General features: G+C 45.9%; 1 protein-coding gene across 1 annotated transcript in view; it reads right to left on the bottom strand.

The window, feature by feature from the left end:
* Positions 1 to 26,364, bottom strand: part of CSMD2 (CUB and Sushi multiple domains 2) — a 307,900-nt gene that overhangs the window by 95,258 nt on the left and 186,278 nt on the right. Inside the window, 12 exon segments of the mRNA XM_075173206.1 lie at positions 2,793 to 2,919; positions 4,270 to 4,461; positions 4,843 to 4,999; positions 6,660 to 6,829; positions 10,844 to 11,032; positions 13,368 to 13,583; positions 19,568 to 19,684; positions 19,906 to 20,094; positions 20,490 to 20,677; positions 21,392 to 21,530; positions 22,817 to 23,011; positions 25,237 to 25,563. Coding sequence (XP_075029307.1) covers positions 2,793 to 2,919; positions 4,270 to 4,461; positions 4,843 to 4,999; positions 6,660 to 6,829; positions 10,844 to 11,032; positions 13,368 to 13,583; positions 19,568 to 19,684; positions 19,906 to 20,094; positions 20,490 to 20,677; positions 21,392 to 21,530; positions 22,817 to 23,011; positions 25,237 to 25,563 — 2,206 coding nt within the window.

The following is a 26,364-nucleotide window of genomic DNA, read 5'->3' as shown; positions in this document are numbered from 1 at the left end:
CGAGCTCTGGCCGCCCCAGCTTGGCTCTGCTGTGCAAGAGGCAGGGCTCCGTCTGGAGCTGGCTTCGGCAGCTGAACGCAGCTTGACACGCTGGTAATGCCCACATAGCTTGCACCAAAGCCGCAGGTCTTTCACACTAACAGCAGTTTGCAGGGCTGCCCGCTGTCTCCCTCTAGCCCGGACAGGGTTCCCAAACTTAAAAGCTGTTAAATATTATGTCCCTAGAAATCTCCAAGGAAGCAAACTGGAATATCCCAATATTCTCATTCATATTTCTAGATGAGACTGTGAAAAATGGAACCTGTCAAATACAGCACCATCCATTAAACTAGGATTAGCACTATCATTAAACTCTCTTATGACACCGAGATCACTGCTATACAATAAAACGCCACTGCCACTTCTAACTGTGTATTCACTGCTCTCAGCTGTGCAAGAAATACTCAAAGGCAAGTTTCATTCATTTTTCAGTACACCCTCCCACTTCTTTCTCTCCCCAGAGTCTCACAGATAAGCCAAGTCATTTTAGTTGTAATTTTATGTGCGTGTGCATGCGTGTGTCTGCACATGCAAAAATGAATCCTCTCTCAAAGTGCAACCCTTCAACTTTCATGGCAATGGTGTACAGACTAATTTTTCTAGCTTTCTCTCCTTCCTCTCGTCCTGTGCAGATACAGCTTTATTCAAAAAGCTTTGGTGATTAATTTTAATGTAAGTTATAAATGAGAGCTTTATACAATTGTACCATGTGTGAAGAGGATTATTTTTCCAATGGATTACCATAAAAATGAGGTTGCTGAAAATGTGTGCTCAACTACCCAGAGATCACCTGTTCTGTTTGAGCTGCCAAATAAAGGAACAGAGGAAGGGAGCTTTCATCTCTGATGAAAGGAAGGGTCACAAGGTATGTTACCGTACTATTGCCTGGCATCATTTCATTTCAGTCTTGGCCCCTTCCAAGCCTCTGGCTGATCCTGCAAACGCAAGCCTATAGCTCTGCTCGTTTGAGTAGTCTTACAGAAGCAGATATGGATTACATGTGCGAGTAAAGTTCACTTGCTGAAGCAGTTTCTGGATGAGGGTGCTCTTACACTTTGGGGGTTGGGAGGGGAGGAGAAGAAGGGGTCTCATGTCTACTTTGTCCTATAAAAAAAATCTTTGGATTCTTCAGAATCTTTTACAGGAGAATGAAAAAAAGAGACTTCAGCTGGAAGCTGTACAGCAATTAAGCTGCATTGGCTACGCTCCTTCTCCTGTGTTCATACCAGAAACCATCCATTATTGAACCATACTGAAGAGCGGAGCTAACGGAGGGAATTTCTGCATTAAGTAAAAATTAAAATACTGTACCAGATCTATCTCCAGCATAAATCCATCGACTAAAAGCACCATAGAGCTCAACACGATTAACGGTCTCCGCTGAAGAGATGATGAGTGCTGATGCAGCAAGGAAGCCATGGTGAAGATAAAAGGGCACTGACAATGAAGGAGTGCAGGACTGGCACAGCAACAGGTCTTGGGTCAGCCCAGAAATGGGGCTGACACACCAGCTAACAAGCACTAGAAGTTATGATGAGAGCTCGTGGGAGAAGAGGATTATTGTTGAATAGACCTTATAATCTACATTTCTCCCCCTCAAGTCCCATCACTTAGCAAAAACCTTACTTGCCAATATACTTCAGTTTTCTGTCGAAGATGGCTTTAGCTGGATTGAAATATGTAGGTACACACAGAGCAGTACTGAAATGGCTTGCTAGGGCTTGGGCAAACTTCAGCATGGGAGCAGGGGTTAAGCAGCAGGGACCACAGATGAAGGAAACTGCCTGGATTCTGCTGGTGACTGCACTAACTTAACGAGCCAAATGTTCTCAATACCATGCTTACCTAACTGCCAAATTCACATAACTTATAAACAAAGTACATTTCAAACTGCCATTTTCCAACAGGAAAGTGGCAACAGAACAATAAGAGAAGTCAGAGGAGCAGGAGGAGAACAGAGTCTTGGGTCTCTGTACAGACCAGATGTTTAGAAACCAACTTGAGTCTTTTCCTTCGGGAGGACAATTACATTTTATGTGTTCTATTTATTATTAAAACAATAAAACAATGCAATTAGAAGATGAAGCCTAAGTGCTGTGGTCTCAGTTTTCCAGCTGTCCACTCACATCTGGGGACTGTCACACCTGACCGTTCATTCTCACAAACGTAACGTGACAGAGCTCATCCCTTTCGGTGTTAATTTACTCGGTCAGCATGAATGGGAAATGAACCAAACCTGTAATTGCCTTCCATTTATCCTTTCCTGGGATGTGATCTTCCAAGCAATTTTATATATACGTCCTCATTTTAGGATTATGTCACTTGGACACATATTAAACTTTGTTGGCAAATTCAACACTAATCTGGTGGAAAATGTTTGTTGCTGAACACATCCCATTAAGGAAAGGGGTGAAAAGCACTTACATTGTACACACCCGTAAAAGCTCTTAGATGTTATTTTAATACAGTAATATCACAGGCAGCAATAGCAAATAATCCAGCTTCACCACCCATGGCACAATAGCCGTTACTGGCACAGGCCATACAGGGCTAAAAAGCTCAAGAGAAAGGAGAAGTGATGCCGCTTCTGTCCAACCTGGCAAGGAGATAAACCAGCCTTTCTTCCTTCATTTGGGACTCTCAGAGTGGCAGGGCATCCTCTCTACTTGCCTTATATAATTATCGATCTATTTCTGGAAAAATAAGCTGCACATGGAAAGAAAAACAAGGTACAATAACCCGGCCCAACTCACCCTATCGTGCAACCAGCTTCTGCCTCTATGGTCCAAATACAATTCAGATTATGGTCATAAGGTGTTGGGTAGCCGGGAGACAGTATCCGTCCTGACGACTCTCCTTTGATAGTACCCCCACACTCAGCTGAAAGAAACATATGGGTTAGTAACAAGATTCATGACATATTACGGTTCTTACTTGGCAACACTGCAAATCTCATCCTACAAATACAACAGGGAGTATTTCTTGCCATTTAAAGAGATTCTTAAAGCCTACAAAACAAAGATAGAGGCATTTAATTCAGCTAAAAGACTGAGTTATCAAATAACTCTGCACTTCTGTGCATATTCCTAACACCTGACATGCTGTGAAAGCTTCCCTCCACCTTTTTGACTTTGTAGTGAATAAAGGCAGAGCCTGCCAGCATCCTGCTTTACCCAATTCACCCAGGTGGGGTGAAAGAGCTCCATTCTTCTGCCTGTATCTGCAAAAAGTCTTAATGATTCATCAGTGTGATAAAATGAAGAGGCCAACTATACGTACGGATCTGCTAAATGAACCTCAAAAGAACATGAGGATTTTGAATACATTTTCATAATGAACCCATTAAAATTCTGTAAGTTTCCACGTGCTCACACAGACACGACCATTCACATGTAATATACGTATAGCAAATAGAGTAAAGGTTAAGAAGATGCATAAATCAGAGAAATTTGTCTTTTTACCTCAGTAATCAAGGCTAAAATTCAGCAGAGTTACCGCATAAAGAATGGTCCTAACTCATGGGAGAATACAGAGTGCCAATGTCTGAGCACATCACTTATAACGATGAAAGCAGCCTTCTGTTTGTTGAGATCTCTGAGGACTAGGTCTGTGAGAACTTTGCCATGTCCTAGAAACACTAGCTAATTATGAAGTCGTCAAGTAACAGACCAACAGCACTTCATTTAGATACGCAAAACTTAATATCAGAATTTTCTAAGCAAGAAGATATCCTTCCGGAGAGCTACAGGTAAAAGGGAACTCAGGACTTAGCTACGAAAAGACCAAGGGAATTAAAACATCTGAGGATCTGGAATCAGATGTCATATAGCTCTCAAATAAACATGACTTTGAACTGTCAAACGCCTGGACACACGCTGATGTCTGCCATTATCAGAAACTGCCACTCTGTTTAACACATTCAAGTGAAAGGACAAGGACTGGAAAAGCAGTAGACTCGTGCAGTGAAGCAAGAAACCTTGTCAAATCTGTGCTCAGAGCACCGTGTTTCCCGTTAAGACTGCTTGCAGAAGTTGTGAAGAGATCAGTGCTCTCAATCTAAAGGTGCCCTACGTAGTATCTTTATCACGGTCTTTATTAATGTAGATGGGTGCAATCAGTATCAGAGTTAACATCATACGTATTAGCAAAGGAGGAAGAAAGGGCGTTCAGCGTGATGCCCACAAGCAAAGTCCTTGTTAGAGGATGTCTGGAAAGCAAGGGTTGTCTCACCTACACAGGTTGGCAGGGGTTGATCCCATGCTCTCCGCTCCCCCGTCAGGCAGACCAGCACCCTGCTGCCTCGCAGGGTATAGCCAGGGTCACAGCTAAAGGATACAGAGCTGCCAGCAAAGTGACCCTCATCACGGACCTTGTAGCCGAACTGTGGGATGCCAGGGTCCTCGCATTTAATGAGTTCAAAACCTGGAGCAGGAGAAACAGCATCCATTTTCATCAGATATTTAACAGGCAGGAGATATTAACACAGGATCATATTAATATTTTCTTCTTAAAATCATTTGCTGGAGAGAAAAACCACCATATTGAAAATTAATATTTATCTAATTAATATTTGAATGAGATCCCAGAAATCTGGTATCTCAGCTTCAATCCAAAGTTTCTGCCACTGCCTCATTCACAACAGAAAAGGTTTGCCGGCATAATCATCTCCCCCACTCCAATTCCACTTTAGACCACAAGATCTTTATGGAAAGGACCGTTTCCTCTAGTCATGCAACTGTAACACAAAAATACACCACTACACCTCAGATTCCCACCTCACAAGCACATGGGCCTAGGACTTACTAGAAAACTGCAGCTCAAAGCCTTTACTCGTGTTCTCGCTGTTGGTGATAAACTCAAGCCACATGCTGCTGGAAGTGCTGTTTATGCTGGTGCCGAGCATTTCAGAGCGGCTAAAGGAGCCCAGCAGGCGAGCAGAGCTATTGCTGCCATCGTAGACCTGGGAGGGACAAGAAACACATACTGGAAAACATATTTTGTTTGCTACTTCAGGGACCAAATCGTCCATGAGTGCGTACAGGGACAGTTCCTTTGAAGCCAGTGAAATTATCCCAACTAAGAGTCTGACTTGACGAGACTTCACGATGCTGCTCATCCGAGGAGCGGGATTCATACCCTGGAGGATCCGCATCCTTCTCCTTACCCCCGAGCTTATGCTGTACTCAGGGCTGTGTTTTCTGAACTAAGCTCTCTTTCCAAAGGTGCAGCATGCAGCACAGCTACTGGGAAAATATTTTCTTCCTACAGTGACTCACAGATGTGCCTTGACCCCGCTATTATTTAAGAAAAACACGAATGTTTTTTCTTCTTTCTTTTAGATAGCATGACTCTCTATGAGGATAGAGAACAACTTCTCACTAGTGGAGATTGATAGTAACTTTCCTCAGGAGCAGATGAGAAGTTGATGACAAACCTGTTGAGAGAACATCATTTCTTTCACACCGAGTATATTCTTTGCATTAGCTGCAAATCTCTCTCTTTCCAGTCATTTGTGTGCTGAAAATATGTGGATTACACCTATCTTGCAGTGCAGAAGTATGGCCCTTAAATAAGGACAGAGTTCTCTGGGAAGATGGCTTAGCACAGCAGCACACATCTTGTAATATTAATGCCTCCTACAAAACCATTTCTTTGTGGTTAATAGAAACTCAGCCTGGATTTGTCTCCTTCTGTATAGAGTCCTGAAACTTGTAAATGCAGATTAATCTAACACTGAGTATGGGAATGCTAAAGAGCTTAGTCTGGAGTTCTGCATTTAAATAAACCCCTTTTTGGGACAAATCAGCCTTGATTCTTAAAAAAACACAAAAATGATGCTAAGAACCTCACACTTCCTCATGCGTTAACAGTTTCCCCTGTACAACTATGCTGATAAGAACTGAAGTTTAGCTACAAAGAACGAACCCCTGGCATTCCAACAAATCTCTAAATCTCAGGGAACACTTCACAGCAGAAGGTGCACCGACATGGCAAAGATATCTACATTTTTAATGGATACAGAATTTGTTTACGCATCCATCTGCAGACTGAAGCCTCAAATAACCCGCTAGGCTGAAGTGCAAAGGACGTTCACTACTGCCTTAGTGCTGCTGCCAGAGACTGCTCTGAGCTGATGAAGTTCAGAGGTGCCGATTCCCTAAAATTACACAGTATGTTTTTAAGCCCAGCAGTGACACACGCTGACCAGTGTCCCTGGGCTAGAAGATATTGTTTCACAGACGTATCACGTCTTGTGTCGTGCTCTAACCTTATAGGGCATACACGCAGACAATTTTCTAGCCCAGCTGCCCTGCCTGAAGTTCAGTCTGGTCCGTGGGAATTTTGCTGCTCTCCAAAACAGCCGTGCCAGTCACTTAACGACACAGCAGTGACTACGGGTTACAGCAGCCCTATGAAGGGCTTTTTGGGGGATGTCAGCCCAATTCCTAGTATGACACTCTTCCAGAGATTACCACTGCACTGTCAGCACTGCCTGGGCAGCATTTTCCAGAGACTAGTCTCAGCTAACTCCATTAAAATTTTAGAACATGACTTCCCTTTCAGACCTTGCTCTCATTAGCAGCACGGTAGTGCTTCATTGCTAGAGACAGAAGAATTACCTTGAGGACATCTCCTGCCTCCAGTTCAAAAGTCTTGGCTTTCAGCTGGATCCCCTTTCCTGGCTGGGTCTGGATGGAGTAGATGCACTCATGGTTGTTGTTATAGTTTATTGGATAGTTGGGGGACAGCAGAACACCTTGAGTTCCAGTTACAGAGGAACCACATTCAGCTATATAAAGACACAAAACCACATTTTAATAACCACAGGTATATTCTAGCCATACAACACATGCAGGTGATTCCTCCAAACAGCCACAGATGCTCACACCTTCCTATACCCATCTGCTAACACATCCATGGACTCTACAAGGGCAGTCAGTAGACAAAACAGTACTTAATAGCACTTCTATCATCAATAAACCTCAGGTGCCTTACAAGAGAGATTAATACCCTCTCCTTATATGGATGGGGAAACTGAGTCACGGAAAGTTGGCGTGCTCAAATGCTATCTTGGGACCCAATTCAGAAAAACACTCCAAAATCCCTGGGAAGCCACCACCTGCTCGAAACACTGCCTGTGTCTATGTTCCTTCCTGATTCATGAACCAGAAGGAAAATAAAATATTAGATTGAAATATTTAAAGTCTTTTCCATATTTATACAAAGCTCATCCTATACCTATATATATAATATATAAAAAAATCATGGTATTCATCCAACAGTCAACATAGCACACCACTGATTGCTGATACCAATGTGTTGCAAGTGCCAGAGTTCTTTGTGCAGAAAGATATGCTTAGTGAAACTTCCAAATAATTACAAATGATAAAGCTATGTCTGAATTTCAAAATCTTCCCCAAAATAATTTTCTGAAAGCTAAGAGGGCAAAATTTGACCTTATTTGTTGTTAATGCTGCCCTCAGGTCTCCAGTTCATCATTTGACACTATTTTAAAGGACATCTTGTCCCTTGGCTCCCTGCATTTTTTTTCTTCCCAGCTTTGCAGCTAACAATTACATCCATTCCCATTAGACAAAGAGAGAAAACCAGAGATCCTTTTGCCTCTCAGCTTCAGAAACTAGCTCAAATTTACATATCTCTGTTTCCTCCCAGAACGTCACTCAAAGAACCACAGTGGGCTCAGGTTTTTCTGTGGCACAGACAAAATTGACCTTTCTTGCTCAAAAGAGAAGGGGCTGGGGACAGAGAAGGAAATGCTGATGTGGACATCCCTATATACCTCTTGCTTGGGGAACTGGAAGGGCAGGGATAGTTAATGTGACTGCAACTGTTTCTCCCTTCCCTGAGACGAGTTTATGTCCTATGACAGGTTATAAACAGCCATGACTTCAGAAAGAAGGAAATAAGGAAGGAAGGAAGGAAATAAGGAAGAAAGGAAAGAAGGAAAGAGTCCTTTCCCTGTTATTATTCACTATGACCTGCAGTCTGTCCCTGTTCCATCACATTTTTCTAGTAAGACTTCTCTGCTCCTTCACCAGACCTGCTTCCTTTTCTACTCTGCATAGTGTGAACAGCATTTGCTTTTGAGCCAAATTTTAATTTAGAAGATTTGTGTGACTCAAAACTTGGCAGAATGATCCTCGTTAGAGAAGGAAGAGGATGGCGCTTTGGAGGTTTGACCTATCTCGGGTGTCAGGAGATCGTAGTTTAATCCTTCTGGAAAATAGCAACAACCATCCCTCACCTCTGTATTTTATGTATTTTAATTGCAAGCTTTTAAGGACACAATCTCTTGCTCCTACGAGCATGCCACAGTGAGTATAACAGGACTGCTATGGGCATGTCTTCACCACATGAAGTAGTGAACAGACATTCAAGTGCACCTGCGTGCAAGACGCAGCACTACTGCGATCGCACTGAGCTCCACCAGCGCCCGTGGGACAACGTGAAAATGAGCTCTTACCTGCCGTTACCGCAGGAAGGAGGCAGAAGTCCACAACACTCCCCCACAGCTTGAGGGCCTACTTGCAAAACGGCATCCAAAAGATGTCCTCCTTGGAGGACGCCTGCTGCCAGCAGTTGCTGCCTTGTCTGAGAGCCCCGTTTCAGCTAGGACCACGGCAGCCTGTTTGCTACACATACATACAATCCCTCAACACATGTAAATCTGCCTTGCAACCACCATGTGCTTAGGACTTCCCGTTACTCCCTGATTAGCTCCCACATGAGCAAACCACGAGTCATTGTTTTCTCGGCCTATTTACCCTGGAAGATTTTCAGCTGTAAAACACTGGCTCCCTGTTCCTGTGAGTCCTGGTGTTTTGCATGCACGGCTGGGGAGAGTCGCTCCAACGTGCCCTGGAAACAGCTTTTCTGATTAGCTGGCTGCCTCCTCTCCGCGGGTCCTTCCCAGCATACAAAGTTGCTGGAGCTGAGCGAAAGCATCGCGGCGCACGTGCAGCTTTCTGCACTGACTCTGCCTCCTCTCCTGGTCCTCCACTAAAGCGTGAGGGAGAAGTAAGGAAGCAGCAGCAGATACACCGAGAGGAGGTACTTTGGAGGTGACTTTCTCCTCCTCTCTTGCCGCGTATGAAAAGCAGGACGTTCACTTTAGCACAGATTACCAGGGATGATGCTGGAGACATCACCATTTGGAATCTGGTCTGAAGTAGCAGTTGGTGGGGAGCATTCCTACCCTGGAGAGAGGGGTTGGCTGAAGGAACAAACCGCTCTCGTTTCTCTCGAGACCCATCTCTAGAACAGGAATTGAATACAAAGTGTCTGGGAAAACCAATTAAATCTCCTCTGATCTTAACGGGCAAGTCTCCAATATCCATCTATATCCAGGGTGAGCACACAGATCTGAGTGTGCAGCGGGGACATTGTGGAAAAAGCTGTCACCCTGCCACCAGAGCTCTGCACAAATCACCAGACAGTGAATTTGACCCGTTGTTATAAAACCAACATGCTAAATCAAAGCCAGCTGCAGCAGGGAATTGGCAAATGGAAGTCAGCGTGTCCAGTTAGTGATGATGTCTGCGGATCAAGTTTAAAGCTTTGTTGTGATTGTTTCTGATTTCTATTCCCCTGATTAGCTTTCTCTGCAACCTGATTATTATTCATGCCCTGAAGAGGCTGCTTGTCACAGCAGGATGATGCAACCCCGTGACCCAAGCATTAAGCAGCGCTGGGAAATGCATTCAGCAGGACACGACTCAACGGACTGAGAAAGTAGACTGGCTCTTGCTGGGACGCTCTCTTTGCAATGGCCTCAAAGGTCGCTAACACAGATCAGGAAAATCTACCTAGCAGGCTTTGCCAGAGCAAAAACAGGAGAGAGATCTGCTCTGCTGATGTGAAAGAATCCTTCATGGCTCTGGGTGAGCCAGGCAGCAGCAGAGCACTCGACTTCCTACTTACTAAACTGTACAACCAAAAAAAAAGTTAAATCTTTCTACAAAGGCCTGAAGCATCCTTCTTCCTTTCTGTAGCACATTGCTACTTTTGTTCTTTTACGCTAACCGTTACGCTTGGAGGGCAGGGGGTGCTCTGCAGACCTGGCCAGACGAGACTGACTGTAGCCCATCTGCATCAGGGACGACAGCCAGAGACTAGCTCAGTGTTGCAGGTGGATTTTTCCTCTCCTCGATCCTTAGATTTATTTATTCGTATAAATAACGGCCGGAGGGGTTGCAAAAAGGACTTGCAATGATTAGGAGGAGAGGAAGGGAAAGGTGTAAGGTGCAAGAAATCTCTGGAGGATAAGGAAAACCTAAAAGCCAGAGGGGGTTTCCCAGAGACATCCATACTAACATGGAACTTGCACTGCTTAAGATCACCCATCCAGAAGCAGCTTTCACGTCTGGACTATTAAGTTTTACAACACTGATCCAAAGGGAGGATGGCCTTAAAACCATGCAGTTTTACAGAAACTCTCCCAAAAGGGATGATAGGTCTCCCACAGCTCACGACTCATTCACCCGTACAAGCACTGTGGACGGGCTGCAGAGACGCAGGGCTTCTGCTGACGCGTGTGACCCCATCTGCTACGCACTTGGTGCCCCCCAACCCGGGAGAGGACTGCAGCCCTTCCGCCCATCCCTCCTTGTCCCACACCGCTGCAGGGCTGAAAGCTCATTCCAGCTCCCTCTCCCCCATCCCTGCACCAACCACCCTGCGAGCTGAAAGGTGCCATCCTGGGGGATGCCACCCATCCCTGCCCACCTAAACAATCCAGCACAGTGTAACCAACCAAGCAAAATGAAAGCACATGACCACCTACCAACACACCTTGGCAGAGGCGAACTCCACACACGCCGTCTCCCCCCGAGGCAGGTGATGCGGGATGCGCCCTCCAGCCGGTAGCCGGGGAAGCAGGAAAAGGTGAGGACGTCCCCCACGCCAAACTGCAGGCCCTTTCTGATGCTGTAGGCTGGGACCTCCGGCTCGTCACAGGGCTCCAAATCATATTCTACAGGGGACAAACGGACATTTAGAGAACAGCAGGGTGACACCTCGTACTCCGTTCTCCCCAGGGAGGGTACCCCAGTCCCTGAACACGAGGGTGAGGAGGGAGCTCTGAGTTTTGATCCAGCTGCAGTGAAGCGCTGCAGAAGAAGCATCCAAGCAAGACGTACGTCTTGTTGGAGCCATGAAGACCAACTTGGGTTTCACTCTCAATACGCAGCCCCCAGCGTGTCACCAGGATCTTGATTTAAATGAACTCAAAATACAACAGGTCTCATTTTCTATCACTGTTGTAAGACAAACAAGAAAGTGACATCAGTGGTGAGAAAACACGATGGAAATTTGTCATTCTCCCTCTGGTTTAGTCAAATGAAGATGAATTGATCTGGATGGGATTTCTGCTGCCTCTACATTACTAATCCTGAAAATGAATGAACACAGCATCCTGCTTGGGGAAGGCAAGAGAACATTTAAGCTGCTGCTAAATGAAAGGTCGTGTAGTGTTCTGGCTAATAGCCAAATGTATGTCTTTGACCACAAAACGTTTTGAAGGAAACCTGTTTTGAGGGTTATTTTTTGAAAGTAACAGACCTGCAAAGTACAAAGTACGTACATATATATCTAAAGGAAGCTAAAAATATAACTGACTCCCATTTTCATTTTCCAAGAAAGGAAAGAAGTCCCCAAACACATTGAAAATAGTTACAATTACATAATTTGAGGCAATTTTTTTTTAAGGCAAAAACCCATTTTTCCCCCATCAAAATGAAAGTTAATTGGAAACTTTCTGACTAGTTTCCACGGAGTATCATATGCAAATCCCTGACTTCAGAGGCCAGAACAAAGGTATCAGAAACCACTTCTCTCAGTGCAGCAGGTTTTATCTGCATCTATGGCAACAGCTCTGCCCGTCAAAGACAGCGAGCACATCAGCACCCAGCTCCACAATAAAAATGGTCATTTCTCTTCCACACCAGCAGGCTGAATCTGCAGCTGGTGCCTCAGGACTAAGAGGAATGCTGAGATACAGAAAAGAACAGCAGCAATACGAAAAGCTTTTGTCCGGTAACTGATTGTTTTACAGAACGGCTTGTCGGGGCACTCAGGCAGTAAAGATTACATTTTCTGAAACGTGTGCACAGGCAAACACTTCAGCAGTCATTTGTAGGACTTTGGGTTAAAGGACACAGTTAAACACCTTGCGCACTTCAACCAGAGATCTCCCACGCAACGCGACTATTTACAAGTGTGATGATCTGTTCTGTGTAGGCAAACGTGCCTTTCTTTGAGTCTCTCTACGAGAGCACCGTGCACACACTACCCTTCACTGACAACTTCTGAAAATCTGGAATTCCCTTTGAAGAAACCAGCATTTTGTACAATCACAAACAGTCGAAGCCTGTAACAGAAGTGGCTGGGTTCAGTAAGCGCAGGACTGGACTGGCTTACTGGGAACACTCAGGGCAGAAGCTGTCTCGGCACGGCCAGATCTTCACCGGCACAGCAGGGGCGAGAAGGGTTGCTGCAGTCAGCAAAATCCTGCATCCCCTGATGCCCTGCTACGTGCCCCAGGTCTGCTTTCACTTGCTATCACAGCAGGTCAATTAGAGGAGGCCCAGCAAGGGAAAATACTGTCTCCAGTTCCCCAGCAATGCCAGTAGGCTCATGGAAACCTGGCCTAGGCTGCACGTAGCACGTGTTACATCTAGGACAGGCTGAAGTCAGCTGCAGAGGCTGGGTCACTGGATGAGCATCCAAGCGGAGCAATGAACCAAGAGAAAAAAGAGAGAGCAGACGGACAATGGGAGTGACCAGCTCTGCCTTGCTCCTTATCCAAGAAGTCCAGATTGCTCAACGTTGCCTTCCAAAAGATCCCATCTGTCCCAGCTTCCCATGCTGGAAATGGAGACGCTGTAACTACTGCAGTGATTTTCCTCTGATAAACAGAGAAGGAAGGCATCTGGAGGAAAGAGGGATAAGTATACCCCAAGAAAATGCTAGCTGAAACTCCACAGACAGAGCAGAAAAGATGACTGTGTGAGGAGGGAGAAGGCAACAAACACCTCTGTAGCGGGATTTAATTCCAGTGGGTTCAATCCAGTCATCCACTGGGGCTCAAGGCAGACAAAATCACTACATCTAGTGATATGGGGACTGCAATGAGAATACTACTTAGGATGTACTGTGGTTGACACTAGAATAATTTACTGGGTTTACAAGAGGAGTGATCGTCAGTGACCCACATCACATGCACTGCATCAACACAGTTATTGCCAAGATTTGCAGAAAAGCGGAAAGGAAAGAGAAAGAATGAAGTCTTTGTGTCCCCCCGTCCTTACCTGAGAAGGTGATGTTGAAACCCTCATAGGACATGGAGAAGTCTGAGATGAAGCGAATTTGAGCAGAGAAGTTTCCGAAGAGCCCTGCACTAAGCGGGGCAGGGAGCCGAGAGCCCGTCAGTTGCTTCAGTGGCTGAGCAAAGCTGGTATTTTCAGTGATGAGGAGGTAGTCGTGGCCATTCTCCAAGTGAAAGGTATGAAAGGTGAAGAACACACCTGCAGGGGAGGAAAAACAGAGATGGCTTCAGCCAGCAATTTCATATGGCACCCCTCTGTCCTAGAGCCAAAGCCCCTCTCCTCTGCCTGAGGAGATGACACCAGTATTGATTCCCTGCTTCCCAGTAAACAGCAGCCCAACTGAGAAGAAAAAGCACACTGAAAAGATATGAAATAGATGAAAAAAGTAAAACAAGGGTACGGTACAAGGCCCAGAACAGAGAAAGGCAGTTAAGATCTTCGATCCCCGTGCCTTTGTAACACAGGAACAGAGATGACACAGGCTCGCTCGAGGGACAGATCAGCGGCAGAAAGGACCGAGCCTGGCAGCTTGGAGGAGTATTTTATTTTAAAAGTGTTGACCTTTATATGGGCAGCAAGAACAGCAAAAGCTGTAGTTGTGAAGACTTGAAAACAACAAAAACAAGTTATGTTCTGGAAGGAATTCATACCTAGAAAAATAGGACTTAAGCCAAGTATCAAGGTCGAGAGGCTTTTCCAGAAGATAAAGCGTGCCAGCAGTGTGACTGCAGAGACTTCGTAGACTTTCCTTCGACAGGACTGAATGCTGGTCCCCGGGGGTTGGAGGGCACCAGGCGCGATCACGCGTGGACAAACCCGTTTCCTCAGCCACAGGCGGCGCGTGAGCCGTGCAGGGGCATCTCCCAAGTGCTATCGCATGCAGCCACGCTCCCTTCCAGCAGCACAGCGGTGTGGCCAGCAGCGCCCCAGGGCCCAGCCAGCCCTGTCCTGCTGGGAGGGGGCTGCTGCCGTCCCTTCCCTGCTCGTGACCCACTCCCAGGACCCGCTGTCCCCTCCGAGGCACACGGTGGGAAGCACGTGTGCAGCCACTGCCGATTTTGGCAGGGCATGCAGAGTCAGGGTGGTTAGCCCAGGTCTCGCCAGCCGTAGCAGATCTTAGAAGCGAAGAGAATCCTACACTTTTATCCAGATTATACTGACAAAAATAAAACCCACAACAGATCCAGCTACAGAAAGAACAGACAAACACAGGAAAACTATTCTGTCTCTTCTTCCAAATTCAATTTCAACCATTTGAAACATTTTGGTGAGAAGGCTGTGACCTTGCTGCATTTGTAAATGAGCAAGAAAGGAGTAATGGATTACTTAAAGTATCCTTCACACCTACAGACACAAAATAGCAAGTACTTCAGGCTTTTGCAAAAGCCTCCAGCTAGGTGATTTTTCATGCTGGAATTCAAATGCAACTAGAAATGCTTACTCTCTGGAAAATAATTCCATCTTTGAAAAACAAAAAATGGCAGTGACAGCTTTCAGAGAGCAACGCAAGGCAGGATCTTATATCAGAAACCCTGTCACATTACCGTCACACGAAGTTAGCAAGCTAAAGCGATGCCTAGCAATCAAAAAGCCTTTTTGCATTTATATGGCTTCTTTCATCCAAAGATCTTTGCACACTTTCTGAGCACCAAGGGGCAGCCCCCTGAGACCCCGCTCACGCTGAATTGGGCTTTACACTCCTCGTAACCCCACCGAACTCGACAGGGCTGTTTGCAGAGGAACAGACTCCTCCACGCAAACACAAGTGCTGTAATCTGGTCTTCGTTAGTCACAGTCAGATCCCTACCTCCTCGCCCGCGTCAGGACTGCCCAGTGGCATGACCAAGTTACTTCATTTAAGCCAAGGACTAACAACAGAGAGATGCCAGCCTGGTGAGACCCAAGGGCTGTCTTGCTCTGCATCCCATCTCTGCCGAAGTACAGCATCAGCTGATTCAAAAGCAAGCACAGGAAATCTGTAAATAAGGATCAGAGGAATAACCTCCTCCTTGCTCCCTATTCCCCATTAATTTCTGGAGATCAGGATGAGACCAACCTAGAGACTGATTAAAGCTCTGGAGCATGAGATTTAATATCCATCTCAACAGTTTTTTGTCAGCATCGAATTGTAAATCTGAATATTCCATTTACCCCTATGTCTATCCAATTTCTTTTTGAAGGTTTACTGGTCACGTGCAAGCAGTTTCCTTCCAAGAAATGAAGGACAGAGAGGGTGGTAACCAATACAAAGCCCTTCCCACAGAAATCGCTGGCTTGGGGAGAAGCAGGGCTCACAGGGTCATCTCAACTGCCCTGTTCTCTCCCCAACTTTATCCCTGCCACGCAGCTCACTGCAACCCTGCTAACCTTCAGCGTCCCGGTCAGAAGTGTTTGTGCGACTCACTGCTTAGTGATGACCAAAAGGGGTCCCAACTTCGACAATTCTTTCCTTATATCCAGATAAATATTGTATGGAGCCTGGCAGAAGATTTTTAGTTCCACTGTTCCCCCCCACAGAACTCCACAAAGGTAGGAAATGTCTAACCGTTTCCAAATGTTTATTATTCTTACCAGCAGTATAGGCATTTGAAAATAGATACGACCTGTTTTGGCCTGAAAACTTGGTGAGATGCAGTGAATACAAAATGTCTGAAGTTTTCCCTGTTTATCAACTGACAGCAAATTTATACCCTTGCCTTTACAAAACCCAATCTAAGGAACAGAAATAATATCACTCCACCGAAACCAACACATCACCACCGAAACACAAGCACAATTCAGTCCCCAGAACCGGGAGGACAGCCCCTGACTCCAGGTCTTTTAAGATAACAAGTCCAATCACAGGGCACAAGGCCTCTCCAGCAGCAGAGCCAGTTAAGGGCTGTGTAACTGTAGCCATAAGGGCTAATTACAAACTCATTTTAAAGGATTTGGGACTCTGATTAAACCTTTGCTCTGGTCTGAAATTTACTGTGGCACAAAAAGTCTCTGCAAGTGCAGATTGTTTTTTTTTCCATTCTCTGTAAAAGAAACAACAAAACAAATTACAGGGAAATCACTTTGAAGTTCTCAGATTAAAAATAATAGTCTCTCTTTAAGCATTTAAATACCTTTAAACTTAAGCTGCTTTTAGACTCAAATGGTACAGCTCCTGAGTCCATAAAGTAAATCAGTGTCTGCAGCCACATAAAAATAACTATTACAACAACCGACTTGTTTCAATCAGGGGACTCGTGTGCTGGCCACATGCGAGATGTTCATAAAGATCTGGGAGTGAGTAACTTGAGACTGGCTTTTATGACGCAGACCATCCCTGCTCGGTCACTGGCTCGGCAGGGAAAAGTCCGGTGGACTGGGAGGCACAAGCCCTGAACTCTGTTCTATTTTATGGGAACCGAAAGACTTCCCAGGGCTGGGACAGCAGCGGTGCTGCAAGCCCAAGCAGTAAGGCATTAGTAGAAGTGAGTGTGGGAAACGTAAAACCAGAACACGAAAAATCAGGTACAACGGCAAACACTTAAGTCATGTAAATATATCCCCTGCTCGCCGCAGAATTGTTAGGGTTTCTGGGTTTAGCAAGCCCCAAATTTACCCAGTGATCACTGATGCACCCAGTGGTCTCCAGGAACAGGGAACGGAAAGGCAAGGAAAAGCACAGAGAAGACTCTGCTCTGCAAGTGCACTGCCAACGAAGTTAGCCGAGAACGGGGTTCTGTTACGCCTTTTTTTAAAGCCTGTTCTCTTCTCCAAGGACTAAATTCATTCCATTTCAGCAGCTACTGCTCTGACTCGGGATCACACCGTTCCACTGCTCTTTACTGAAGAATGAGAAGAAACGCTGCAGGAATGCTGAAAAGAGCTGGGAGAAGCTTGTTGCAATGCATTACACAGAGTTTAACACAGCAACAGCTGGGAAAGTAGATCCCTAAGACAGACAGAATATTGTTGCAAGAGAAAGGACGTGTACGCACATGTATGTATGTGCACGCACAGTCCCACCAGCCCAGCATCTAAACACATTTCAATATCTTCCACAAAACAGAGAAAAGGACATCTTTTTCTTTGTCTCCTCCTTTCATTGCACTGATAAATAAACAACTCGCCTGAACTACAGGGATAAGGAAGGAGAGGTTTTCCTGACAAGTAACTTGGCTATATGCCAGCTTATTGTAACTGTACAACATCCTCTATCCACCCCCTCCTCTCGCCCTAACCTCTAACTGGATTTGGAGATTTCCTGCATCCAAGCAGCTGCCTGGGTGCAGCTTTCCCAGCCCAGAAAGCTCCACGAACGCAAGAAGGGTGATTCTGCCCGGGGGTGAAGCACTGCCCCAGCAGCCGCAGCCCGCTGCCCCGCAGAAGGGCACCTGCGCAGAGAGGGATCCCACTGTGTGCTGTAGATTAGCTCTAACGAGCTCCTGGAGAACAAGCTTGAAGGAAGGATACCAGCAGTGGGTAAGGAGAGGGATGAAAATACCAAACAAAACACAGTATGAACACGCTCCTTTCATTGGTATAGAGGAGTCTCTTACTTTAAACACTCAACTTCTTTTCTCAGAATCTTATCTCACCTTTCCAGCACAACCTGGTAGGTAAGAAGAGCTGAAACTCTTGACGAAGGCCTGGAGACCTATAAATTTCCACTACAACTAGCTGGATTTACAGAGCACCTCATGGTTTGATTTTCTAACATTCATTACCTGCAGCTAAGGCTAGAATTTCCAAAGCGGCTCATAGGTTTCAGACCACTAAAGCTAGGACCAGCTTTCCAGAGAGCTCCATACCCAGCTTCTCCTAGCGTGACAAACATCGTCCGGTTCAAAGATGGTCAGATCCAGGGCTGAATTCTTTGGATGATCCAGAACTGCGTCACACTGAACTGCTGTAAGGGATGTGCTGTTTCCTGTACTGCTGAATTGGCCACAGCAGGATCTTTTACAGGACAGGGGACAAAAAGCCCCTAGTCTTGTGTAGGCGTAACTCCACTAATTGAAAATGCACCGTGTTCTTTTGAGCCTTGCTTAGCTTGGTCAGAAGACTTTCTTCTGATGTTGGCATAAAAGCACACAGGCCATTAGAGTTGCACTTTCTCATATAAAAGAGTGCCAGTTTGCTGTGTCGTGCTTAGCTTAGCTACAGGATAATGCAGTGTCTCATTGGAGAGCTGAATCCAAGGCAGAGTGGATTAATGAAGAGCGGATTGCTGCTACTCAACAGAATACTTTTCACAGCATGTGATGGTTCCCTTAATGCACTGTGCTGTTCATTGACAAGTTTATTTGCCACAATAATGGTATTTGCAAAATTGGCTCATGATAGCTCCCGTCGTGCTGATATCCAGTGTGATGAGACAGTTATATAAGAATGCATAAAGTTACATAAAGGGTTTATACCCTTTGTGCTTACCCCAGGCAGATACTGACTGGATCAGGAGAAATTACCTCCTGCCCTTGTACGTAAAACTTGCTCTCTAATTGTCAATGATATGTTTTCCTGAAATTTTCCTCCAAGACAAAAGATTGGCCTGTGCTGCACAAGAGACTGGACTAAATAGATCTGCACTTTGCCTCTGTGCTGGCAATACTCCTAGCTAGTGGGGAAATGAGAGCTGCAGAACTAGGACAGAGCTGGGAACCGAGAGCCTAAGTTCTGTCCCATGTCTGTAAGTGATTTACTACAAGCTTCCACTTCTCCATCTGTAAAACGTTATATAGATAGCGATCCAGCACTGCAAAGAAAAATAAGGCCGGAAGCACTATTGAGTACTAAATATTACTGCAGCGGTGTCAGTGGCAGCTTGCCCTTCCTCCATGTGACATTACTAGCAATACCAGGTATCCAAACATCAGCCAACTTTCCAGAGGATACTGCCACGAAGGTCGGAAATCGAAGATAACACCTGGCGCAGGCTCTCAGATCTGGGGGTTTGATACGGGACCATCTCTCCCTCTTAATCCTCTCCACATTACAGGGATTAAGAGATGTGACACCAAAAACCTCTGCATCTTGTCCAAAGACAATGTTTGGGTGGTGGCAAGAATGACAACTGGCCAAGCACGTGGGTACCCGCCATCACCGCCTTGGAGACAAACTCTTGGTTTACACAGGGAGCACTTGCCTCCCCCGCCGACCACCATCCTCCAGTCCATCTCTAAAGCCACTCTAAGCTAAAGGCTTCTCACCTTTTCCATGTGATGTTTCTATTGTCCATGTGCAGTTCAAGTTATTGGGATAAAAATCAGGGAAGCCTGGGGATAAGATGGTACCACTGGAACCACGAATGTAACCTCCACATAGAGCTGCAACAAAAAGGAGACAGAGTTAAAGAATTCAAAACCCATCATCAGCTGGAAGAACATCAGTTCTTCTGAAGGCCAAAACAAAGCCCGACCCATCAAAATCAAACAAAACACATGTATCGGTATCAGCGTGAACTTCACAATTGCTGCTTTGCTTTTGCAGGAGATCTGCAATGAAGCGTTTGCCACCTCCTGCAGATGTTCCCTTCTGCACTCCTTACCCTCACAGCTGGGCAGTGGCCGGCTCCACTGGAAGTTCGGCTCACACTCCAGGGCTTCGTTGTCACTCAGGGTGTAGCCTGAATCGCAGCTGAATGTCACCAGCGCTCCCACGTAGAAATCATTCCCATGGCGCTGGCCATTTACTGGGATGCCCGGATCCAAGCAGTGGTCTGATTGGAGCTTCACAGCTGTGGCAAACAAACCCACTCGTGTCAGACCCCTCAGCGGCTGCAGAGCCTGCTGCAAGGGGCAGAGATCAGCCTGGGGGCAAGTTCAACCCCTCCTAAGCGCTCCCTCAAAGTCCTACTGATTATCCCCAAAGTAAGAGGACGAAACGGACAGAGGAACTCAACTCTGCCTCCTACGATCAATAATATTCTGTAGATGCTAGAATAGAAAACTCTAAACAACCAAGATGGTCTAAAAGCAGAAACCGCTACTTCACTTGCAGTAGGTTCGCCTTCTCCAATCACTGTAATAGTGCCAACCGCCTGGCAAAGGGGAGACGCGAGTCCCGTGGGCCTCTGATTGAGTCCATTGTGCTGCTGGAGAGCGCGTAATTACATGAGTAACTCGCACTTACTTTCATATCGGATCTGAAAGCCTATGTCAGAGTGGCTTTTGTCGGTGGTGAAGAGGAGGTAGAGGTAGTTGCTGGTGCTGATGAGGAACTGGGGCACCTGAGTCCCATCATAGACACCTATCAACGGGGAAGAATAGGACCGGCCATCTCGCACTTCCAGGGTGTCATAATTCACCTCTGTCTTAAATCTGAAAGGGACACAAGAATACGTCTGTGAAAAACCAGCATGGCTAATTTTTCCTCCTTGCAGTGCTGAATGTGCTCTAATGACCAGACGGCAGCGCAGGCCACGGGGCAATATGAGAGTCCGTTTCTACTGCCCGACCTTCAGCCGGCTGAGCATCTTGCTGAGAACACGTCATCCCCCTCCTACGCATTTTGGTTTTTTTCTATCCTTCACCTGCTTCATCTGCTGACACCGAGCAGCCTTTGCAGCTGCAAGCATTTACGCTACATGAACAATCACTTCTCAGACATACAGACCCAGGTTCAAGAAAGCATAGCCCTCCTCAAACAGTGAAATCCAGGGCAAGTCAAGAGACCTGGCACGCCTGAGTCAGGGCAAGATCCTCACTGCTGCTTCTCCCCGGCAGGCTGAGCACGTGGGAGCCCAGCCTCCGAAAACGCGTCCTACATGTCTCTAAAACAGCACTGCAAATTAGCAGGAGTTAGTCAAAACAAGAAGGGAAAAATCACCATTTTCCACCTTTTCTTCTTGAATGTTAGGTGAATTTTAATGTCTTGTCAGAAGTTATTAACAAAAAAAAAAGAGAAAGAGAGAACCTCGCTGCCAAACGCAGCGCTGAGCAGTTCCTTCCCTTTTCCTCCGGGGACGGCTACAACTCAACACTGCTGGAACCACCAAAAACAAAGAGGAAACTTGTGAAGTCCCGGGCGAGCACCTGTCGAACGTGATCTTGATGGGGTAGCCCGGCTGGGCCTCTATGACCCACGCGCAGCTCAGGGAGTCCTTGTAGAAGCCAGGCCAGCCGGGGGACAGGATGGTTCCGCTGGGCGACGTCAAGTGGCCCCCGCACGGCGCTGGGGACAAGGAAGATGACACAATTCAGGTGAAGAGCATCACGGAAGCTGTGGCACGATCGGACGTGCCCCTCCCTGCCAGGCAGTATTGTCCTGCCATGCAATAGCTTTCATGCATTGTTGTTTCCCACATATTAAAAAATAATCAGACCAGACAAAATAACAACGCTAGCTAGTAAGAAATTGCATTTTCAGCTTAAACTGAAGATGTAGCAGCCTGCTACTCTATCTGTGGGAGTCAGTAGCCTGACCTTGTGCAGCAGCTCTAAGGGGACAGGGTAAAATAATAATTATTAGATATAAAAGCAGAGAAAACTGCAAGGTCAGTTTGCATTTCAGTAGCTGCTAGTGCCAGAAAAATCTTCCGTATCTGTGGTAATTGAGTCATGTCTTTTCTACCACAAGGGACATCACAAGACTATGGCATTTATTCCACATTGTGGTCCCTTGTGCCATCAGCAGAAGCTGAAGGCACATTATAATCTTTTCTGGAAAAAGGACACCGGATCTGATGGACCAGAGGTACAAAATCCTAGAGCCCTAAATAACTACAATGTATTGTCCTCTAAAAAAAAATCAAACGGGACAGAAAAGCATGTCTGTTCGTGCGAGTTTGTGTTCCCCCCGCTCAGCACTTTGCAGGACTAATCAGCAGGTGCTTCCCCATGTCCCGCTGAGTTAAGTCTCGGTGCTGGTCACGCACACCTCGCACGGCAGCGTGACCACGTTACTGTCACAGCCTTCGGGAGCTCCCACGGGGCAGACCAAGCCCGTCCTCCCACCACACTCACACTGCCATTGAGTCCTCGTGGACCAAGGGGACCCTGCTCCTCCAGAGCAGCTGCTGAAGCACCAACCCAGGGCCAACCCTGGTGCGAGCTTTGCGCACGGGCTACAAAATGTCACACTTGATATGACCTTAAATACCTACGTAAGCCTGGGCCCAAACCCTTCACTGCTGATCTGAAGGTCGCCAGATGAAAGTCAATTGATCTCAACTGGATCCTAACTAAAGTATTTTTGAACAAGAGGCTCCTTTCTGCCCCAAAGCTACATCATTTCCTGTCAGGACTTCTATCCATCTTTCCCCTCTTTTTTTAGGTCTCTCTCTTTCCCATTCATTTTTTGCTTTTAGTTATCAGTAAATCAAAGCCTTTTATTATTGTTATTAGAAAAACACCTGTCGTAACAAGAACTGAGCTAATAAAAATAATCCCCATCAATTCATTTCACAAAAAATGCATGGGTGCATTGTACAGACTAGTAGGAAAGATGATATAATTTACCTTCGCATCTGAGCACTGCATTGTTCCACACCACATTTCCTTCCTTCAAGATGCAGGTGATGGTTTCTGAGCCATGGGTCCTAATGAAGCCCTCATCGCAAAGGAAGGACACAGAGCTGCCCAGCTGGAGGCTGTCACCAAATCGCTTTCCGTTCACAGGCACGCCAGGGTCAGGGCATTCGTTATGCCTAAACGCTAAGAGGGAAAGATGAGAGAATAGTGAGTAACTTGTTTCCCCCACCTCTGTCCAATTCAAAAATAAGTATGTTGGACCACAAACTTCAGAATTAAACAATAGTTTCATGTCTTTCCTATGGAGACAATAGCACTTGATCTTGTCCCTAGACAGCAGACCTTCCTCACCGGGAAGACCAAACAGCACGGACTTGAATTTGGCCCACTATCATCCCAGCAAAGCTGCTGTGCTCTGCGCAGACGAGTCAGCCCGTGGCAGAAATCACGTCACCACCTCTTCCCTACGCTGCTAAGACACCCAAGTGCGTGCTCCCAAGTTCAACTTTTCATCTAGTCGAAGTGGCTTAAATTCTCCTGTTCCCTGTCTCTACTGCAAGTGTTCATTTGCGACCTGAGAGAGGAAGGATGAGATTAAAACCATTTGCATCCAAAAGGTACCGAGATACAGGGGCCAGGAAAGAGCCTGCAGAACCAAGTTATCTTCTTAGCAATCTTTCAGATATAAAAATGCACAAATACTCAAAATAGAGAAAGATTTTGAAAAACTCTGAAGATACTGCAGTGCACGCATCTGCATAGAGGGGACATGTTAACCATTAATGAGAAAAAATGAAAGCTTTAAGGCCCTGTGGTTAAAAGTAAGGGTCCTCTCAGCATGTTCTGTGACTGACTGCCATAGAGTCCCTGACCTTGTCATCATTACTAGGATAAAACGAAGGACACCCCAGCAATTACCCTTCTAGGTGCTGCAAAGTCGCACGTGGGATCGCACAGACACATAGCTCTGTTTAAGGGCCTGCCCTTTTCCAGCAGTTAAAAACTAGGCCAGCCAACCAATCAGAAAGCAAGTCTACACCTTTAATTCCCCATTAAGTGCATAATTATGTACTATATCTTCATCTGCGGGGAGGTGGTCTTCAGAGATGAGCAGCATATGAAAGATTAAAGCCTCCACTTAATTACACACACATGCTTTTAGTATCTTTAATGCACTTAACCAAATTCAGATGAGTTCTGGATTTCCTACAGAGCATTGTTACTCTTATATTTTCTTGTTATATACACTGCTAAAGGGGAAAACACAGGCTGAATCTGTTCCTTGCGCTCTTGTACCTGTCCCTTGTAGCAATACGTTGTCTCCTCTCTCATATCTAAACTGAAGGAAAGGGTGGTAAAGTGTCTCAGAAAGACTCAGGAGCTCCCTTTCGGTAGTTCAAGCAGTCAGAACAGGTTAACTTATGCGTACTTAAGAGTCACTTACAACAATGAAAAATTTGCCTTAAAAATGTCTCCATCCAGGGGACAGCCACAACTCCCAGCACGGGTATGCAACGTCTCAGAGATGCAGACCGGAGGGCACCACGAGCGTTTCTGGATGAGGCGTCTCCCTGCTTGCGGGATCTAGGACTCAGCCCGGGGTATGTGATACTACCATACACAAGCTACTTCATCTGATGAGCCTTCAGCCTGCTGTAGTGTGGCAAATGATTTCTTAAGACCTCCGATGACTTTTTTTTTTTTTAATAGAGGATTTGCAATCATAGCTTGAAAGGCTATTAATTTAGCTGTGCCACTAAAGGCTATTATAACGAAGTCATTTATCAGTTCTGCTGAATAGGTTTAATAATGCTCTTCAGAAAATTATAGGACAATACGAGGATAAAATTACCATAGCATTCATTGAAGACTGGACTTATGTGAAGCCAAATATATCTGCGGAAGTTTCAATGCTTTATATTATAAGACATTGCTATATGTTTTTCTTTATCTTCAAACTCTTGCATACTTTTAGGTGTCAGCAAACGATGATAGTGTTGACCGATGAACACAACCATCTCATATCTAATAAGTCCTCCTGATCTGCATCAAGTTGTCCACAAAGCACTGTCTCACCTCAGCGAGCAGAAAGCCCACCTCACACAGCAAGCTGCCGGCTGATGGGAAAACAGAAACCCTGGCTGCTCCATGGACAGATAATCCAGGGCCAAACGGTTTCTTTCACCACCGGACAACACTTAAACTTCACAGCCAGAAAGAGCTTGTGCAATCAGCTCTAAGATTGAAACCAATCCTCAGTTACTCAACTGCACATCTGAAGTAATCCCCAATTTTCAGACTTACTCTGGATTTGCAATGGTTTTAGTGAGATCAAACTCTTACCCGTTAGTCCCCAACAAGAATTTAGAGCTTGAAATGAAAACCAGAAGGAAGGACCGGGCACTTACTGGTGAAGGTTATGTTGAAGCCTCTCTTCTCCATGGAGTGGTCAGTCTGGAACTCCAGCCTGGCTACATGACCGCTGCTGGTCAGAGAGGAGGGGATCTGGGTTCCTGAGAAGGTCCCCAGCACTGGAGATTCAGCAGTCCCACCATCCTTCACGGCTAGGAAATCAAACTGAGGCTCCACATCAAAATCATTGAAAGCCAAGTGAATTCGGCTCTCGGGTTTAGCTATAATTAACCAAACACAGTGCAAGCTGCTTCCGTATTCTTCAGGGTAATTTGGTGACAGCACAATCCCAGATGGGGTGGTGAAGTTGAAAAAGCAGGAAACTGCAATAAGAAATCACCATCAATCATGCAGCACAGCACTCCTACAAGCTGCTCTGTCAAGCTTCCCCCTCCCCCTTATCCCTTGAGCTGGGCGATTCCTGCAAATTCCCAATTGCTTTGCTTCTCAGAGACGATTAAAGAAAGGAAGGGCTCAGTGCTCCATTCACCGCTACACGTCAGCGATTTATTTGCATGGGGAAGAAGTGACTTCGAAGTAGTCTCCAAGTCCTGGTTTTGGTTGATTTTCAATTTTCCAGCCTAGCACAGCACTGCCCCTTTTTTCAATACTGCTCCTTACATTTATGTAGGCTTTGTGCCATGCACAGTGGAGCACGGGTTTCTTTTACTGCAGGAAGAAAATGTCACTCAGCCAGGTGGGAATTTGGTATTTTGCAGGTGAATTCTCCCGCACAGCCCTGAGAGGAAGCCTACACAAGAATCAAATGTGATGCTACAGCTAGTACAAAATAAAGTAAGCATTAAACGAATTAGACTTTGTAGCAATGTCTTCTGTTGTGGCCACAACTCAGCACAACCGACAAACCTGAGGTAAGGAATCAACTTGGCTGTAACCCATGCAGACCTCCCTCCAGGCTCCTCTGCTGCTACCCCTACCCAAGCTTTTCAGCCTGAAGCCCTGGGTGAACTGCAGATGCGCTTCTGAGCGCAGTACGGACTTTTCAGGATTTGCTTAAAAATCTGCACTTTTAGTTTACCTTTCCGTTTGCTAAATGCAATTTCCACCCATGCTCCTCAACAGATATAACTGCGCCCGCGCAGTCCCACTGCATTTAGACAAAC

Source organism: Calonectris borealis, chromosome 25, assembly GCF_964195595.1.
Source record: "Calonectris borealis chromosome 25, bCalBor7.hap1.2, whole genome shotgun sequence".
NCBI lineage: Eukaryota > Metazoa > Chordata > Aves > Procellariiformes > Procellariidae > Calonectris > Calonectris borealis.
Note: the sequence above shows the minus strand (reverse complement) of the source record. Positions and strands in the feature narration are given on the sequence as shown.